The sequence below is a fragment of the Salmo salar genome, chromosome 23, assembly GCF_965601325.2.
Source record: "Salmo salar chromosome 23, fSalSal1, whole genome shotgun sequence".
Lineage (NCBI taxonomy): Eukaryota > Metazoa > Chordata > Actinopteri > Salmoniformes > Salmonidae > Salmo > Salmo salar.
This window is the reverse complement of record NC_138313.1, coordinates 5,728,210-5,748,268: the sequence shown is the minus strand read 5'-3', so window position 1 is coordinate 5,748,268 and position 20,059 is coordinate 5,728,210. Positions and strand designations below refer to the sequence as shown.

At 42.4% G+C, this 20,059-nt stretch overlaps 1 protein-coding gene across 6 annotated transcripts in view; it reads right to left on the bottom strand.

Annotated features, from left to right (window-relative positions):
- Window positions 1-322: 322 nt before the first annotated feature.
- The window catches only part of nek7 (NIMA related kinase 7), a 140,092-nt gene continuing 120,355 nt past the window's right edge, over window positions 323-20,059 (bottom strand). For 5 of the 6 annotated variants that reach the window (XM_014168702.3, XM_045705878.2, XM_014168704.3 and 2 more), the window contains 2 exons: window positions 10,987-11,100; window positions 323-5,983 (listed from right to left, as the gene is read on the bottom strand). In XM_014168702.3, coding sequence (XP_014024177.1) covers window positions 5,870-5,983; window positions 10,987-11,100 — 228 coding nt within the window. In that variant the 3' untranslated portion in view covers window positions 323-5,869. 6 annotated transcript variants of the gene reach the window in all.

The window sequence follows — 20,059 nt, the reverse complement described above, 5'->3', positions numbered from 1 at the left end:
AGGTTAAAAAAAAACTTTAAAAAAAATAAATAAGTGTTGGTCCCGTTTCATGAGTTAAAAAGATCCCAGAAATTTTCAAATAAGCACAAAAAGGCTTATTTCTCTCAAATGTTGTATACAAATTTGTTTACATCCTTGTTAGCGAGCATTTCTCATTTGACAAGCAGCGTACAGTATAAAGAATGTGACAGGATTTGATTGATTTGTACAGTCAAAGGCATTCACTGATAGAATGATGTCTGAACAAGTTGTGAGATTTTCTGGAGATCCATCTTCATTCAAAAGAAGTGTATGCGGGCGACATGGTATCATCCAGACAATGTTGCAAAATACTTTTTACTTTATTGCATTCAGTTAGCATACAAAGCAATTATGATGCACATCTTGAAAGACAGCCGTGAAATGTTCAAAAACAATTTTTTCTCCCCAATACTTCAATAAGAACTTCAGAGGGCTGGTAGGAATAATATACACTCCTCTATGTATTTATTTGGACAGTGAATCTAAAACTTTTCATTTGGTTGTATACTCCAGCATTTTGGACTTGAGATGAAATGTTTTATATGAGGCGACAGTGCAGAATGCCACCGTTTATTTGAGGGTATTTTCATACATATCTGTTTTAGCGGTTAGACATGAATGCACTTATAGTATTCAAACAAATTCACTTAGATGCAAAAAGGTTCATGACCCAAAAACAAACCTCACCATTACCAATAACATGGGAGGTTAGCATAATTTTTTCAGGGGTGGGGGATATAATATTTATGCCTGTAACTTTCTCACTCATCAATATTCACAATTAATTCATGATTATCCCTAATCATGGTAGGATCCACATTAATGTAGAAGTTTTCAGAAACATATTATATTCTTATTTACAATTAAAGTGACTCACATGACAACCATTAACCATTCAGTTCTATTGAGCACAACATAATCCGAAACACAACCAAAACAAACTGCAAATGCATCCAACAAAGTTGTAAAGTCACACGCTTGATGTAGTCATTGCGTGTAGGAATATGGGACCAAATACTAAACTTTTCTCTAATTGTAATACACTATAAGTGAATTTGTCCAAATACATACTACACCTTCAAATGGGGGGACTAGATACACAAAGTGCTTTCATTTCTAAACGGTAAAAACGATAAGTATGAAAATATCTTCAAATAAAAGGTGACATTATGTACTGTTGCCTCATAAAACATTTGATCTCAAATCCAAAAAGCTAGAGTACAGAGCCAAATTAAAAGTTTTAGCTTCACTGTCCAAATAAATATGTAGGGGAGTGTAGTATCCTCATCACACTACCAATGGAGCTGAGGTCATCACCCCTGTGAGCAATCTAATCGAGCACAAGAACGGTGTGTGTGTGTGCCCTCAATGAGCATTAAAAAAAGAGCCTTGGTGCTTTCCTCCATACGACAACCTGTGTGTGTTTACAGGGATTTTTTTTTAAGGTAAATACATTACTTAAAGGGATCCTGCAGAGGTTTTGTATAATTTCAGCCAGTATTTTTGAAAGTAGTGCTCACAAGCCTAAACGGATCCCGAAAATGGTGTACTACATCATGCATTTTGTAGAAATGCTGTTTTTTTTTGCAATTCATATGATATGTTACGAATTCAAATTCGTACATTATTTTTTACGAATTTGTAAGCGCTTAAGATCCTGGACTGCATCTTTAATCTTCTACAAAGCAATAGGACTAAATTATGTTTGTCTTTACCAAAACAAGAGCTGAAAGAAAAGCAAGGGGGTGGGGAGGTTATAGAATAAAACATTTAAAAAGACACTTGAATAAACTGTCAATCCTCGTATCTGTTATCTGATCAAATAAATACCATTTTACATTTGGTATATTCTTTGCAACATTTTCCATACACTGATGATGGTGCTGTGCAAAAGCCATTCTGATAGTAGGACATTATTGATAAGGCATGTATTGTAACTAACAAAACTCCCTTACTGTACAGCTAATTTTCCATTAGTTACAGACACTGAAAGATGAGTAGAGAAAGGCATCAAATGTGTAATAATGGTGTGTACAGAGGACTGAGTTTGACAGAACTTGACAATTGAAATGGAATATAGCAAACAATCAGTTGGTGGGACATTGTGGAGAACTGTGGAAACAAAGAAAAACATCAGCAAGACGTGCAATGGAAATGAATTAGATCCTGTACCTCCTGCATTGTATCACTATTGTTCATTTCCCAAATCAAACAACAACAAAACGACAGACATCAGCACAATGGTGATTTGATGTGTCAACGTGATCATTGTTAAACTTAGGCATCAGTTCAGTTCAGTAAACGACCCTACCACCGATAAAAAACTAAAGCACACACAAAAACAAAATGGTTGATTACTAGCTATCCTATTCACTATTTACAATCTATGGTGAGCCTACTCCTAAGTCTAAGAGTGGGCTTATTTTAAAACTAAAATATAGGGTTGGAGTATTAGTTAGAATTATCACTAATAACTTTAACAGGCACTTCTGTTTTCATTTTGTTTCTCATGTCATGGACCGCACTACCCAGACAAAGCTTTTATATTAGTTATTATTTCATTAACATTCAAATGAAATCAAATCGGAATTTATTGGTCGCGTACACAGTTTGTAGATTTTATCGCAGGTGCAACGAAATGCTTATGTTTCTAGCTCCAACAGTGCAGCAATATCTGGCAATAAAATGTACATTACCAAGTACATACATGTATAACCTTGCTGTTAACTAGCGACGTCTCTCTAGTTCGCTCTCTCTCACTCACTCGGGCTCTCTCACTCGGGCTCTCTCACTCGCTCACTACCCTGCTCTTTGGTAAAATACATAGCACGATCCTTCCTGAAATACATTCACTGCCATATTACCACACCTTCCTATCAGTACCGGGGTAAAAAGTGCAACGCAGCAACATTTAACCATCAAAACACTTCATTTATTGGTTGTTGTTACGATTTAGAATCTAATCTACAGATAATCTACACTTAACAGTATTCTGTTCTTAAAATAACAATTCTCAACATTAATATTTTGCAGATTCTGCTGTGTGTGTGTTTGTATATAGTACATATTCATTGATATTTATCAAAATACATCAGTAATACAGGTGTCAGCAGACTACTTAATGTTGAATCCTAACTTGAGATCCTAATCCTCTGAAAGTCCCTCATCACCCCGGGGTAGGGCCGGGGGCAGGAGGGTACAACAGGAAAATCGAAAGTTTCTTAACCGCAGCAATCTTTAAACGCAACAGGAATAGAGAGAGGATATATCTGGGACACAGTGCATTCGGAAAGTATTCAGACCTCTTCACTCATTCTACATTTTGTTACGGTACAACGTTACGCTGTTTATTATCTATGCATAGTCACTTTACCCCTACCTGTACAAATTACCTTGACTAACCTGTATAAAGCCTCGTTATTGTTATCTTACTTTTTATTACATTTTTTACTAAAGTTTATTTAGTAAATATTTTCTTAACTCTATTTCTTGAACTGTATTGTTGGTTAAGGGCTTGTAACTAAGCATTTCACGGTAAGGCCTAAACCTGTTGTATTAGGCAAATGTGACACTTTTTTATTTATTATAAAATGTATTCAATTTTTTCCTTCCCCAATCTACACACAATAACCCATAATGACAAAGCGAAAACAGGTTTAGACATTTGCGAAAATATTTGAAAATAAAAAACAAAAATACCTTATTTACATAAGTATTCAGACCCTTTGCTATGAGACTCGAAATTGAGCTCAGGTGCATCCTGTTTCCATTGATCATCCTTGATATGTTTCTACCACTTGATTGGACTATACCGGTGGTAAATTAAATTGATTGGACATGATTTGGAAAGGCACACACCTGTCTATATAAGGTCCCACAGTTGACAGTGCATGTCAGAGCAAAAACCTAGCCATGAGGTTGAAAGAGTTATCTGTAGAGCCCCGAGACAGGATTGTGTCGAGGCACAGATCTGGGGAAGGGTACCAACAGATTTCTGCAGCATTGAAGGTCCCCAAGAACAAAGTGGCCTCCATCATTCTCAAATGGAAGAAGCTTGGAACCACCAAGACTCTTCCTAGAGCTGGCCGCCCAATCAGGATAGAAGGCCCTTGGTCAGGGAGGTGACCAAGAACCCGAAGTTCACTCTGTGGAAATGGGAGTACCTTCTATGCAGCACTCCACCAATCAGGGCTTTATGGTAGAGTGGCCAGATGGAAGCCACTCCTCAGTAAAAGGCACATGACAGCCCACTTGGAGTTTGCCAAAAGACACCTAAAGGACTCAGACCATAAGAAACAAGATTCTCTGGTCTGATGAAACCAAGATTGAACTCTTCGGCCTGAATGCCAAATATTATGTCTGGAGGAAACCAGGCACCGCAATTTCCAAACGCCTGAAGGTACCATGTTCATCTGTACAAACAATAGTACACAAGTATAAACACCATGGGACCATGCAGCCGTCATACCGCTCAGGAAGGAGAGGCGTTCTGACTCCTAGAGATGAACGTACTTTGGTGCGAAAAGTGCAAATCAATCCCAGAACAACAGCAAAGGACCCTGTGAAGATGCTGGAGGAAACGGGTACAAAAGTATCTATATCCACAGTAAAACGAGTCCTATATCGACATAACCTGAAAGGCCTTTCGGCAAAGAAGAAGCCACTGCTCCAAAACCATCATAAAAACAGCCAGACTACAGTTTGCAACTGCACATGGGGACAAAGACTGTACTTTTTGGAGAAATCTCCTCTGGTCTGATGAAACAAAAATATAACTGTTTGTCCATAATGACCATCGTTATGTTAGGAGGAAAAAGGGGGAAGCTTGCAAGCCAAAGAACACCATCCCCAACCGTGAAGCATGGGGGTGGCAGCATCATGTTGTGGGGGTGCTTTGCTGCAGGAGGGACTGGTGCACTGGCATCATGAGGAAAGACAATTATGTGGATATATTGAAGCAACATCTCAAGACATCAGTCAGGAAGTTATAGCTTGGTCACAAATGGGTCTTCCAAATGGACAATGACCCCAAGCATACTTCCAAAGTTGTGGCAACATGGCTTAAGGACAACAAAGTCAAGGTATTAGAGTGGCCATCACAAAGCCCTGACCTCAATCCCATAGAAAATTTGTGGGCAGAACTGAAAAAGTGTGTGCGAGCAAGGAGGCCTACAAACCTGACTCAGTTACACCAGCTCTGTCAGGAGGAATGGCCCAAAATTCACCCAACTTATTGTGAGAAGCTTGTGGAAGGCTACCCAAAACATTTGACCCAAGTTAAACAATTTAAAGGCAATGCTACCAAATACTAATTGAGTGCATGTAAACTTCTGACCCACTGGGAATGTGATGAAAGAAATAAAAGCTGAACTAATTCACTCTACTATTATTCTGACATTTCACATTCTTAAAATAAAGTGGTGATCCTAACTGACCTAAAACAGGGAATTTTTACTTGGATGTCAGGAATTGTGAAAAACTGAGTTTAAATGTATTTGGCTAAGGTGTATGTAAACTTCCGACTTCAACTGTACATCATTATGGGGTATTGTGTGTAGATTGATGAGGGGATTATTTTTTTTTTAATCCATTTTAGAATAACCTGTAAAGCAGCAAAATGTGGAAAAAGTGAAGGGCTCTGAATACTTTACGAATGCACTGTAAATAACCCCCTTCTCTTAAATAAAACGAAACACTTACATTACAGAACTTTTTTTTTGCACAACTTAATACATGATTGTGTGAAAGACAAGATTGGTGTCTGCCTGTCCTTATGTGGAAGCGAGGGATGAGAGGAGGAGGGAAGAGAGGAAGAGATGCGGGTCGTATTGTATCCTCAGGTGTAGACTTAGCTTCCCTGCTGCGTCTGGCCGTGCATGTGTTTGGCGACGTCATACACATACATGATGTCCGGCCTCTTCTCTGGGTCGGGGTTAATACACATATCTACCACCTTCCTCAGCTAGATGGAGAGAGGAAGAAGAGGGAGAGAGGAGGGGAAAGAGAGGAACAGAGACAGGGGGGTGGGCAGAGAGAGAGGGAGAGAGATGGAGACAGAAAACAGAGAGAGGAAGACAGAGATATCAGCTATTAGACATTATCCTGAGAGAAAGCACAAAGTGAGCCGCTTGTCTCGTGTTAAAAAAAAACATTCCAGACAAATGAACAAATCTAATGACAGAAACACAAATCTCTCATTGTCACCCTATTCCTGTTTCAATAGCAGCTAGCAAGCTACAGGTGCTGTAACTAAATACAGCAGGGGGGTAAGTATGTTAATTGCCCCATGGCCTTGTGAATCTACTTTCAGCCAACCTGAGAGACACACACACACACACACACACAAGTTGCTCGCACAGCGCCAAATCAGGCAGAGACACGTACGCGTATTACATAAAGACACACACACACCGTCTCGGAGACAGCCTTTACACTTGAAGCCGAGCGGAGCGGCTGATTGGAGCAGATAGACGGTTCAGAGGTGGAACAGCGACCGCCATTATAAAAAAAAAAAAAAGGGAAAAAATAAAGATCGTGCGCCTGTGTAAGGTCACTATGGTAACCGCCTGCCAACTTCCTGGCTGCTGTTGCGTGGCGCGAGGCTCGGCGAGTCCTCGTCAGGCAGCGAACGGCGTGTCAAATCAAATCAAATGTTATTCGTCACATGCGCCGAAATGAACTGGTGTAGACTTTATAGTGAAATGCTTGCTTACGAGCCCTTCCCAACGATGCAGGGTTTAAAAATAATATAAATAAAAAGTAACACAAGAGGAATAGAAATAAAATATACAAGAATGGAGCTATATACAGGGAGTATCAGTACCAGATCAATGTGCAGAGTTAGAGGTAGACATGTACATGAAGGCAGGGTAAAGTGACTAGGCATCAGGATAGATAATAACAATAAGAGTAAAATAAAGAACAGAGTAGCAGCTCAATAAAGAACAGAGTGTAAAAGTGAGTGTGTGTGCGCCAGGGTGTGTGTGTGATGCAAATGCAAACAGTCCCACAGAATGGAGAAAGAGGGGGATTAGCGATGAAGAGATTCAGATATGTAAAATACTGATTTGCCTCTTCGCAGCAGAGAGATGGAGGGGGGACGGAGGGATGGTGTCAGGTGGAGGGGGGAGAGAAGGGGGGGAGCAAACGGAGGAGACAGTAAATGACACAACAAAGATGAGCAGCTGACAGTTTCCTGCCGATGCTTCAGGAGCATTGTTTATATCCAGACAGGCGCTGCAGGCAACACCCATCCCATCCCTCCGTCTCCTTTTCCATATCTCGCTTCCCTTCCCATCTCCCTCTCTTTCCTGGATGTGGTGATAGAGGGGTGATATGGGGAATGGGTGGGGGAAGGTGGGTGGCTCATGGGTAGCGACTAGCGAGACACATGCACGCACACACACTATAGGCAGGAACTTAAGCCGGAAGTAAGGACTGTTCAATGTTGGTCTGACCAATCGGAATCTATGCTTCAAGATTATTTTGATCACACGGACTGTGAAATGTTCTGGGTCGCCTCTTGGAATTGTATTGACGTATACACTGACTCGGTGACTGGGTTAATCTGGAAATGTATAGAGGATGTTGTTCCTACTGTGATGATTAGAACTTATGCAAACCAAAAACTATGGACAGATGGCAGCATTCGTGCAAAACTGAAAGAGCGAACCACCACATGTAACCACGGGAAGGTGACTGGGAACATGGACGTGTACAAACAGACTATCTATGTCCTCCGTAAGGCAATCAATGAGGCAACAACAGTACAGGGACAAAGTTGAGCCAAAACTTAACAGCTCAGACACAAGACGCATGTGGGAGTCCATAAAATCCCAGACTATAAAGGGAAAGCCAGCCACGTCGCGGATACAACTCCTCGCTCATGGACAAGCTAAACACCTTTGCCCGCTTTGAGGGGAAAAAAACACGGAGCTGGCGACACGGGCCCCCACCGCTCACGAGGACTGTGTGCCCCCAATCTCCGTGGCCAACGTAAGACATTAAAGTGTGTTAACCTTCACAAAGCTCCCAAGCAGCATCCTCAGAGCATGTGCAGACCTGCTGGCTGGTGTGTTTACAGACATATTCAATCTCTCCCTATCCCAGTCTGTTGTCCCCACTTGCTTCAAAATGCCCACCTGTACCCAAGAAAGGGAAGGTAACTGAACTAAACAAGGCCACAGTAAACATGTCGTCCCCCACGAATGATGACTAGTCTCTCTACCACCACCATGCTTCACCGTAGGGATGGTGCCAGGTTTTCTCCAGATGTGATGCTTGGCATTCAAGCCAAAGAGTTCAACCTTGGTTTCATCTGACCAGATAATCATGGTCTGAGAGTCTTTAGGCGCCTTTTGGCAAACTCCAAGCTGGCTGTCATGTGCCTTTTACTGAGGAGTGGCTTCCGTCTGGCCACTGAACCATAAAGGCCTGATTGGTGGAGTGCTGCAGAGGTGGTTGTCCTTCTGGAAGGTTCTCCCATCTCCACAGAGGAACTCTGGAGCTCTGTCAGAGTGATCATCGGGTTCTTGGTCACCTCCCTGACCAAGGCCCTTCGCCCCCCAATTGCTCAGTTTGGCCGGGCGGCCAACTATAGGAAGAGTCGTGGTGGATCCAAACTTCTTCCACTTAAGAATGATGGAGGACACTGTGTTCTTGGGGATCTTCAATGGTGCAGAAATGTTTTGGTACCCTTCCCCAGATCTACGGGCAATCCCTTTGACCTCATGGCTTGGTTTTTGCTCTGACATGCACTGTCAACCGTGGGATCTTATATAGACAGCTTTGTGCCTTTCCAAATAATGTCCAATCAATTGAATTTACCACAGGTGGACTCCAATCAATTTGTAGAAACATCTCAAGGTTGATCAATGGAAATAGGATGCAAGTGAGCTTAATTTCAAGTCTCATAGCAAAGGGTCTGAATACTTATGTAAATAAGGTATAAAAAAATAAAAATACATTTATACAATTCCAAAAATGTATTTTGCCGATTGCTTGCCTTCAACATTTAATAAAACAATTGATCTAAATCAACTATATTTCCCTAACAAAAAATACACCTACCCCCTACAAATGTCAATTCAATATAATCCACAAGAGACGTGCTGTAGCCTGCACATAGACTACATAAGGTAAAATGTAGGTACAGGTACAGTACTGCATAGTATATTAAATCACCGCTTCCAGTTGCCCGCTGGCGGTGACTAAATATTTTTTCAGATATTCAAATCCTCCTGTTAAAGGTTTTTTTCCTCATGCAACGAAAAGTGTCAAATTAAGATACGACATCTGTATAGTTGGATCTACAGTGAGGTCTGAAATTATTGACACCCTTAATAAAGATGAGCAGAAATTACTGTATAAAAATGTATACTGTTGGCCAAAAAAAATTGGGGAAATTATATTATTGTATACGTACAATTGTTCAGAGAAGTAATATTTTTTTCTCTCAAAAAGATAGGGGTCAAGGTTATTGATACCCCTGTTTTGAATACCTTTCAAAACACCACCTTGCGAGGATAACGGCAGATGACGGAGTCTTTTTCTAAAATGTTTTATGAGTTGGAGAACACATTGGGAGGGATCTTAGACAATTACTCATTACAGAATGCTTCCAGATTCTTGATATCCTTCATCTGTGCTTATGTAGTGCCCTCTTCAATTCAAACCACAGGTTTTTAATGGGTTTCAAGTCCAGAGACTGAGACATGCCAAGCGAAATTTCCCAAAAGCATCTGAAGGCCAAGTTCATTGTTAGAACCTTCGTAGGAGCACCGTTAAATCGCCGAGCTGTTCATAAAACCATTGTATTAACGTTGCTCTTGAAAACACTCGTAATATAACGCCTGCCTCAGACCACTCGTAGAACAGCTAATTTTGTCGTTAGATGTTTTTTTTTGTCCTCCACCATCACTTTATACACAGATGATCTCCACTAAACATAAACCATGTTATTCTATGTCTTTCTGTGCCCACCGATAACCTCAGAACAAAGTTGACTAAAATACAAAGTTGCCAATGTCTTTGCAATTGATACAAACAAGCGACGTATAAAAAGATACTATAAATAAAAACTGAGATGACTGCATTAAAATATAAATACAGTAGGCTATAGGCCTATTTTAATCAAATTGAAATACATTTCATGTTCAATCAACAGAGTTCTATTTTGCTACTTGTAGGCTACTGTCCGTAATATGTCCCTATATATTTCATGATGTGTAGCCTAACATGTGCGCAATGAGGTGCCAAATCTTGATTTAGTGCATGATTCTGGGAAAACATTACAATAAGCCGTCTCAATATTTGCAGCCTTAGGTAATATCTTTCTAGGAGCTGATCTGTCGTCAGTATGGTGCAATAATTCTAATGTTAAGGTAAGTTTTGAATGGAGAAAGCTGACCCGAAGGCAGCATTGCCTTTCGACCCTATCAGTATCGACACAAGCCTCAACGACGCACTTAGCGAACGTTCTCTCTGCGTGGTGTTTTGGGAAAGATGCATCGTTAAAAACACTCCTAAGCCTATGTAACTTTCGCTATCGGGAATCCGGGCCCTGGAAGGATTCTGTACGGAGGAATTGTGTAAGATCCCTCCCAATGTGTTCTCCAACTCATTTTAGAAAAAGGCTCAGTGCCATTATCCTCACAAGGTGATGTATTGAAAGGTATTGAAAACAGGGGTGTCAATAAATTTGACCCCTTGCTTTTTTGAAGAAAATAACAGTACTACTTGTTAAACAAAATCTTTCTCTGAGCAATTGCATTAGAAAAAAATAATATAATTTACAAAATGTTGTATACAATATAGCTCAATACTTGAAATAAACAGTAATTTCCGTTCATCTTTATCAAGCGTGTCAATAATTCCAGACCCCACAGTATGATGAGGTGATTTGGGGGTGAGAGAGATGGAGAGAAGGTAGGGTGAAAGAAGGTAAAGTGAGTGTTGAAGTGGTACCTCTTCAGAGTAGTGGTCGGAAGGGAGCGGAGGGTAGTCACACTGCTCTATCTTCTTACACAGAGAGTACAGGTTCATCTTATCGCCATAGAATGGGCTCTGGAGAGCTGCCATCTGAGGGAGGGAGAGAGAGATCATTTAGTTACACACATTTTCTGCTTAGTGGAAGACAAATTACACACTACTGAAACACTATTACACTATCTGAATTTGGCCTTCTCAATGACCATGGGACTTAAAGGGATACATCGGGATTTTGGCAATGAGGCCCTTTATCTACTTCCCCAGAGTTAGATGAACTTGTGCATACCATTTTTATCTCTCTGTTTTCAGTATGAAGACTGTAGCCACAAAGAGGAGGAAGAGTGGCGGAGAGGGGAAGGAGGGGGCGTGGGTAAAGGCGGCTATAGGGAGGGTGGAAAAAGAGGGAGGCAGGGAAGAGCTGGGAGAGGAGAGGCAGACATTAGCAGAAGCAGCCATTGAGACTGGTGTCACTTTTCTTCCAGATGTTAGGCTCTTTCTCCCCCTGTCCTCTCTCTTCCTCACACCATCTTTATAATTTATTACCGCTTAATCAAGCAACTGGGAAATTGCCTAGCAACGAGGGGAGGATAGAAAACGAGACACATTGCTTCCATTAAAGCAGTTACTCTACCCCTCTCTCCATCCCTTGGCCCGTCCCTCCATCTCAGAGTGCCAACAGGAGGAGATAAAGTAGAGATCAAGGAGCCCAATGAGTGTTGGATATAGTTAAGACAGCCTCTGTCATATCAGCCAATGAGAAATAAGGATGATTGTGCTAGAATCTCAGCAGGAAGTCTCTCCCATGGACATTCCCTCTGCACCATCACAGTGTGTGGCAGTGGAATATGTAGGGTTACTGCATGTATTCCGAGAGAGAGAGAGAGAGAGAGAGAGAGAGAGAGAGAGAGAGAGAGAGAGAGAGAGAGAGAGAGAGAGAGAGAGAGAGAGAGAGAGAGAGAGAGGAGAGAGAGGAGAAAGAGAGAGTAAAACAGAGAAAGGAGGGGGAGGCAGGCAGCAGCTGTAGCCAGTAAAGGGTTAAACAAGGACCATGGTATTTTCATGAATCTTCTTCTTTTGACAGATGAAAAATGTCAACTGTCCTGTTTGTATTTGGGAATTTTTGCACTATTCATCTGGTTCATTAATGTCTGCTACTCCTGGCCCCTGACAGCTGCCGGCCCTGCACACACACAGGCTCATTTCAGGTTGGGCGAAATGATTGACTCGCTCTATGACCTCCGGGGCCTGTGTGTGTGTGTGTGTGGGGAGGAAGGGGAGGGGGGGTGGGGGGGTCAGCTCATTGGTATTCCAGGGTCGTCTTCCGCACACGCACGCCTGCTGTCTGTCTGTCTAAGGGGCTGCTAGTGGCACGCACACGCACACACACACACAGAAACACCTCAATTTCTCTCTCGCTGGTTCTTTGCCTCCTCCTCTACCCTCTAGCTGTCCAGTGTGTGTGTGTGTGTGTGTGTGTGTGTGTGTGTGTCCTCTATAGTTCAGCTTGTGTGTAAGCATGAGGCCCTAGCCGTGTTAAAGAGAATGTATAAGGAGGTCTAGCTTCTCTTAATGAATATTGATCCCTCTGCATTAATCCCTCTCTATTATCTATCTATCTCTCCCCTCTCCCTCCTGACTCAACTGTTGTAAAGAACTACATTTCAGATGCAATCACTTTCTTTCATTTTTCTTTCTTTCCGTAGTCATAGAACATGACAAATTATGTGGGAAAACATAACGTTTGTCTGTTAATCTACTGTATTAATGTACTGTATTAATTATTGCAGGCCTAGCTGAGAGAGGGAAAGGGAGAGAATGTGAGTGTGCACGAGCACTCGTGTACACACAAATTAATTCACTAAGCTATTACATTAAACTCTGACAGTAGAGAGAAGTGTGGGGAGAGCAGGCACAAAGGTAAAGCTCAGTGGATAACTAACACTGGAATACTATATGAAGCCTTTCTAATTATATGTTAAAAGTTCAAGTGAAATTAAGTTAATGTGAAATGAAACTGTTTTTACAGCAGACCTACGCAGGTGCTTTTAAGGACTTATAGCTGTTATCTAACATGAGAGGAAAAATGTACTTACTATGACTGATATATTTAATTTTTTTTATTTAACCTTTATTTAACTAGGCAAGTCAGTTAAGAACAAATTCTTATTTACAATAACGGCCTACCCCGGGCCAAACCCGGACAACGCTGGGCCAATTGGGCGCCACCCTATGGGACTCACCAATCATGGCCGGAATCAGGGACTGTAGTGACGCCTCTTGCACTGAGATGCAGTGCCTTAGATTGCTTAGCCACTCGGGAGACAGATGTATAGATACAACAGGGACACGGAAGATCTAACAATCTTTAGCATGTTCCTCATCTTGTATGTGTCCCATTTAAAAGGTCAAACACCCAGTGGCATCAAGCTATATGGGAAGGGAAGGGAGGTGAGGGAAGCGAGGGGAGAGTGGTTTCAAACAGAAACATATGGTCCAACAGAGAGAGACACAGCTGGGGTTCAAACTGTAGAACCCAGTTCCTACATTTTAATATAAAATCCTATTTTATCAAACAAAACTATGCTACATTTTATCTCTGGGAACCCTCAGGATGACAAATCAGAGCAAGATTACTGAATGTAAATACATTATTTACCTTCAGAGTTAAATAACCAGTTGCCATGATAAAAGTTTTTGTTGTTGTTGTGCACTCTCCTCAAACCATAGCATGGTATTTTTTCACTGTAATAGCTACTGTAAATTGGACAGTACAGTTAGATTAACAAGAATGTAAGCTTTCTGCCCATATAAAATATGTCTATGTCCTGGGAAATATTCTTGTTAGTTACAAGGTCATGCTAATCACATAAGCACACGTTAGAGACGACCAACGGTTAGGGATGGGAGAGTTGGAGAGTAACAGGGAGGGAAGGACAGAGAGGAAACTTTTTCTTGTGTGTGAGCCGATAATGCTAACGTGAGGTCAAATCAGGTGTTGACCTTACAGTGAAATGCTTACTTACAAGCCCTTAACCAACAATGCAGTTTTAAGAAAAATACAAAAAAAATTAAGAAATAAAAGTAACAAATAATTAAAGAGCAGCAGTAAAATAACAATAGCGAGGCTATATACAGGGGGTACCGGTACAGAGTCAAGGCAAAGTGCCGGGGCACCGGTTAGTCGAGGTAATTGAGGTAATATGTACATGTAGGTAGAGTTATTAAAGTGACTACGCATAGATAATAACAGAGAGTAGCAGCAGCGTAAAGGAGGAGGGGGGGCAATGCAAATAGTCTGGGTAGCCATTTGATTAGATGTTTAGGAGTCTTATGGCTTGGCATTAGAAGCCTCTTGGACCTAGAGTTGGCGCTCCGGTACAGCTTGCCGTGCAATAGCAGAGAGAACAGTCACCCAGTCTACGACTAGGGTGGCTGGAGTATTTGACAATTTTAAGGGCCTTCCTCTGACCTACCCCGCCTGGTACAGAGGTCCTGGATGGCAGGAAGCTTGGCCCCAGTGATGTACTGGGCCGTACGTACTACCCTCTGTAGTGCCTTGCGGTCGTAGACCAAGCAGTTGCCATACCAGGCAGTGACGCAACCCGTCAGGCTGCTCTTGATGGTGCAGCTGTAGAACCTTTTGAGGATCTGAGGACCCATGCCAAATCTTTTCAGTCTCCTGAGGGGGAGGCCCTGTTAGTTTGTTGGTGATGTGGACACCAAGGAACTTGAAGCTCTCAACCTGCTCCACTACAGCCCCGTCAATGAGAATGGGGGCGTGCTCGGTCCTCTTTTTCCTGTAGTCCACAATCATCTCCTTTGTCTTGATCACACTGAGTTAAGTTAACCTTTATTTAACTAGGCAAGTCAGTTAACCTGTTTATGATAGGGGGCAGTATTTTCACGGCCGGATAAAAAACGTATCCGATTTAATCTGGTTATTACTCCTGCCCAGAAACTAGAATATGCATATAATTGTTTGATTTGGATAGAAAACACCCTAAAGTATCTAAAACTGTTTGAATGGTGTCTGTGAGTATAACAGAACTTATATGGCAGGCCAAAACCTGAGAATATTCTATACAGGAAGTACCCTCTCTGACCATTTCTTGGCCTTCTATAGCCTCTTTATCGAAAACAGAGGATCTCTGCTGTAACGTGACATTTTCTAAGGCTCCCATAGGCTCTCAGAAGGCGCCAGAACGGGGAATGATGACTCTGCAGTCCCTGGGCGAAAAACAGTAGCGCATTTGGATAGTGGTCAATCTGAGAACAATGACACGGGTGCACGTGAAGAGTCCATTTTACATTTTCAGTTTTTGAACGAAAACAACGTCTCCCGGGTAGGAATATTATCGCTATTTTACGAGAAAAATCGCATAACATTTATTTTAAACAGCGTTTGACATGCTTCGAAGTACGGTAATGGAAAATGTTGACATTTTTGTCACGATATGCGCCGGCGCGTCACCCTTCGGATAGTGTCTTGAACGCAAGAACAAAACGCCGCAATTTGGATATAACTATGGATTATTTGGAACCAAAACAACATTGGGTGTAAAGTAGAAGTCCTGGGAGTGCATTCTGACGAAGAACAGCAAAGGTAATCCAATTTTTCTTATAGTAAATCTGAGTTTGGTGAGGGCCAAACTAGGTGGGTGTCAAAATAGCTAGCCATGATGGGCGGGCTATCTACTCAGAATATTGCAAAATGTGCTTTTGCCGAAAAGCTATTTTAAAATCGGACACCGCGATTGCATAAAGGAGTTCTGTATCTATAATTCTTAAAATAATTGTTATGTTTTTTGTGAACGTTTATCGTGAGTAATTTAGTAAATTCACCGGAAGTTTGCGGTGGGTATGCTAGTTCTGAACATCACATGCTAATGAAAAAAGCTGGTTTTTGATATAAATATGAACTTGATTGAACAAAACATGCATGTATTGTATAACATAATGTCCTAGGAGTGTCATCTGATGAAGATCATCAAAGGTTAGTGCTGCATGTAGCTATGGTTTTTGTGACATTATATGCTAGCTTGAAAAATGGGTGTTTGATTATTTCTGGCTGGGTACTCTCCTGACATAATCTAATGTTTTGCTTTCGTTGTAAAGCCTTTTTGAAATCGGACAATGTGGTTAGATAAAGGCGAGTCGTGTCTTTAAAATGGTGTAAAATAGTAATATGTTTGAAAAATGGAAGTTTTGGGATTTTTGAGGAGTTATCATTGGATATATCACTGGATATTGAGGCGGTGTTCCGCTAGCGGAACATCTAGATGTAATAGTTTTTAAGAACAAATTCATATTTACAATGACGGCCTACCCGGGAACAGTGGGTTAACTGCCTTGCTCAGGGGTAGAACGACAGATTTTTACCTTGTCAGCTCGGGGATACGATACAGCAACCTTTCGGTTAATGGCCCAACGCTCTAACCACTAGGCTACCTGCCGTCCCAAGGGAGAGGTTGAGGGAGAGGTTGTTGTCCTTGCACCACACGGTCAGGACTCTGATGATCGGTGATCAGGCCTACAACTCGTGTCAATGGCAAATTTAATGATGGTGTTGGAGTCTGGTTGTGCAATCATGAGTGAGCAGGGAATATAGGAGGGGACATATCACGCATTCCTGAGGGGCCCCCGTGTTGAGGATCAGAGTAGGCGGATGTGTTGTTATCTACCCTTACCACCTGGGGGCGGCCCGTCAGTAAGTCCAGAATCCAGTTGCAGAGGGAGGTGTTTAGTCCCAGGGTCCTTAGCTTTGTGATGAGCTTTGAGGGCAGTATGGTGTTGAACACTGAGCTATAGTCAATGAATAGCATTCTCACATAGGTGTTCCTTTTGTCCAGGTGGAAAAGGGCAGTGTGGTGTACAATAGAGATTGCATCATCTGTGGATCTGTTAGGGTGGTATGCAAATTGGAGTGTGTCGAGGGTTTCTGGGATAATGGTGTTGATGTGAGCCATGTCCAGCCTTTCAAAGCACTTGGCTACCGACATGAGTGCTACGGGTCGGTAGTCATTTAGGCAGATTACCTTAATGTTCATGGGCACAGGGTATTTGGTGGTCTGCTTGAAACATGTTGGTAATAAAGACTCAGACAGGGAGAAGTTGAAAATGTCAGTGAAGACAGTTGGTTAGCGCATGCTTGGAGTACATGTCCAGGTAATCCGTCTGGCCCTGCGGCCTTTTGAATGTTGACCTGTTTAAAGGTCTTACATCGGCTGCGGAGAGCGTGATCACACAGTCGCCCGGAACGTGGATGCTCTCATGCATATAGTTACTTGCCTTAAAACAGGCATAGAAGTAATTTAGCTCGTCTGGTAGGTTCGTGTCACTGGGCAGCTCTCGGCTGTGCTTCCATTTGTAGTCTGTAATAGTTTGCAAGCCCTGCCACATCCGACGAGCGTTGGAGCCGGTGAAGTACGATTTGATCTTAGTCCTGTATTGACACTTTGCCTGTTTGATGGTTCATCGGAGGGCATAGCGGGATTTCTTATGAACTTCCGGGTTAGAGTCCCGCTGCTTGAAAGTGACTGATGTAGTGTACTCCTTAATGCCATCCGAAGAATCCCGGAACATATTCCAGCCCGTGCTAGCAAAACAGTCCTGTAGCTTAGCATCTGCTTCATCTGACCAGTTTTTTATTGATCGAGTCACTGTTTCTTCCTGCTTTAATCACTGTTCTGATGTCCAGAAGCTCTTTTCAGTCAGAAGAGACGGTAGCAGCAACATTATGTACAAAATAAGTTATAAACAATGCAAAAAAAATATATAAATATCACGGTTGGTTAAGAGCCCATAAAACGGCCGCCATCCCCTCCGGCGCCATCTTACAATCGGTAGGTCTGGGCTGGGGAGGGGGTGCAGTGAGACCGCCATATTGACCTACACGTGACCAAATCGAAACTAATTTTATTTGTGAAATGCTCTGAATACAACAGGTGTTGACCTTAAAGTGAAATGCTTACTTACAAGCCCTTAACCAACAATGCAGTTTTAAGAAAATACCTAAAAAAAAGAATGAGATAAAAGTAACAAATAATTAAAGAGCAGCAGTAAAATAACAATAGTGAGGCTATACTCAGGGGGTATCGGTACAGAGTCAATGTGCGGGGGCACCGGTGTCATGGTAATTGAGGTAATATGTACAATTTCTTATAAGCTTCCAGGTTAGAGTCCCGCTCCTTGAAAGCGGCAGTTCGACCCTTTAGCTCAGTGCGGATGTTGCCTGTAATCAATGGCTTCTGGTTGGGGTATATACGTACAGTCACTGTGGGGACGATGTCATCGATGCACTTATTGATGAAGCCAGTGACTGATGTCAAATGAAATGTTTTATTGGTCACGTACACACATACACATAGCAAATGTTTAAGCTTGTGCTTCTAGTTCCGACAGTGCAGTAATATCTAATAAGTAATCTAACAATTTACCAACAACTACCTAATACACACAAATCTAAAAGGGGTGAATGAGAATATGTACACATAAATATATGGATGAGCGATTGCCGAGCGGCATAGGCAAGGTGCAATAGATGGTATAAAATATAGTATATACATATGATATGAGTAATGTAAGATATGTAAACATTATTCAAGTGGCATTATTTAAAGTGGCATTGTTTAAAGTGACTAGTGATCCATTTACTAAAGTGGCCAGTGATTGGGTCTCAATGTAGGCAGCAGCCTCTCTGAGTTAGTCATTGCTGTTTAGCAGTCTGATGGCCTTCTGATAGAAGCTGTTTTTCAGTCTCTCGGTCCCAGCTTTGATGCACCTGTAGTGACCTCGCCTTCTGGATGGAAACGGTGTGAACAGGCAGTGGCTCGGGTGGTTGTTGTCCTTGATGATCTTTTTGGCCTTCCTGTGACATCGGGTGTTGTAGGTGTCCTGGAGGGCAGGTAGTTTACCCCCGGTGATGCGTTGTGCAGACTGCACCACCCTCTGGAGAGCCTTGCGGTTGAGGGAGGAGCAGTTGCCGTACCAGGCTGTTTAACAGCCCAACAGGATGCTCTCGATTGCGCACCTGTCAAATTTTGTCAGGGTTTTGGGTGTCAAGCCAAATTTCTTCAGCCTCCTGAGGTTGAAGAGGCGCTGTTGCGCCTTCCAAACCACACTGTCTGTGTGGGTGGACCATTTCAGTTTGTCCGTGATGTGTATGCAGAGGAACTTAAAACTTTCCACCTTCTCCACTGGTCCTGTCGATGTGGATGGGGGGGTGCTCCCTCTGCTATTTCCTGAAGTCCATGGTCATCTCCTTTGTTTTGTTGACGTTGAGTGAGAGGCTGTTTTGCTGACACCACACTCCAAGTGCCCTCACCTCCTTCCTATAAGCTGTCTCGTCGTTGTTGGTAATCATGCCCACTACTGTTGTGTCATCTGCAAACTTGACGATTGAGTTGGAGGCGTGCACGCAGTCGTCAGTGAACAGGGAGTACAGGAGGGGGCTGAACACACACCCTTGTGGGACCCAGTGTTGAGGGTCAGCGAAGTGGAGATGTTGTTTCCTACCTTCACCACCTGGAGGCGGCCTGTCAGAAAGTCCAGGACCCAATTGCAATTGTTAGTTCAACAGCAGACTGATGGTTTGGTTTGTACGATAATTGTTAGTGATTTTATTTGTTGACACAATTTTATGTTGATGGAACATTGAATGTTATTTTGAAGAATATAGTGCACTAGTGTTGAGGCGGTGTTGAGACCCAGGGCCTCCAGCTTGATGATGAGCTTGGAGGGTACTATGGTGTTGAATTCTGAGCTCTATGCTGTCAATGAACAGCATTCTTACATAGGTATTCCTCTTGTCCAGATGGGATAGGGCAGTGGGCAGTGTGCAGTGTGATGGCAATTGCATCGTCTGTGGACCTGTTGGGGCGGTATGCAAACTGAGGTGGGTCTGGGATGGCCGGTAAGGTGGAAGTGATATGATCCTTGACTAGTCTCTCAAAACACTTCATGATGACGAAGTAAGTGCTACAGGGCTGTAGTCATTTAGTTATCTTTGCCTTCTTGGGTACAGGAACAACGGTGGCCATCTTGAAGCATG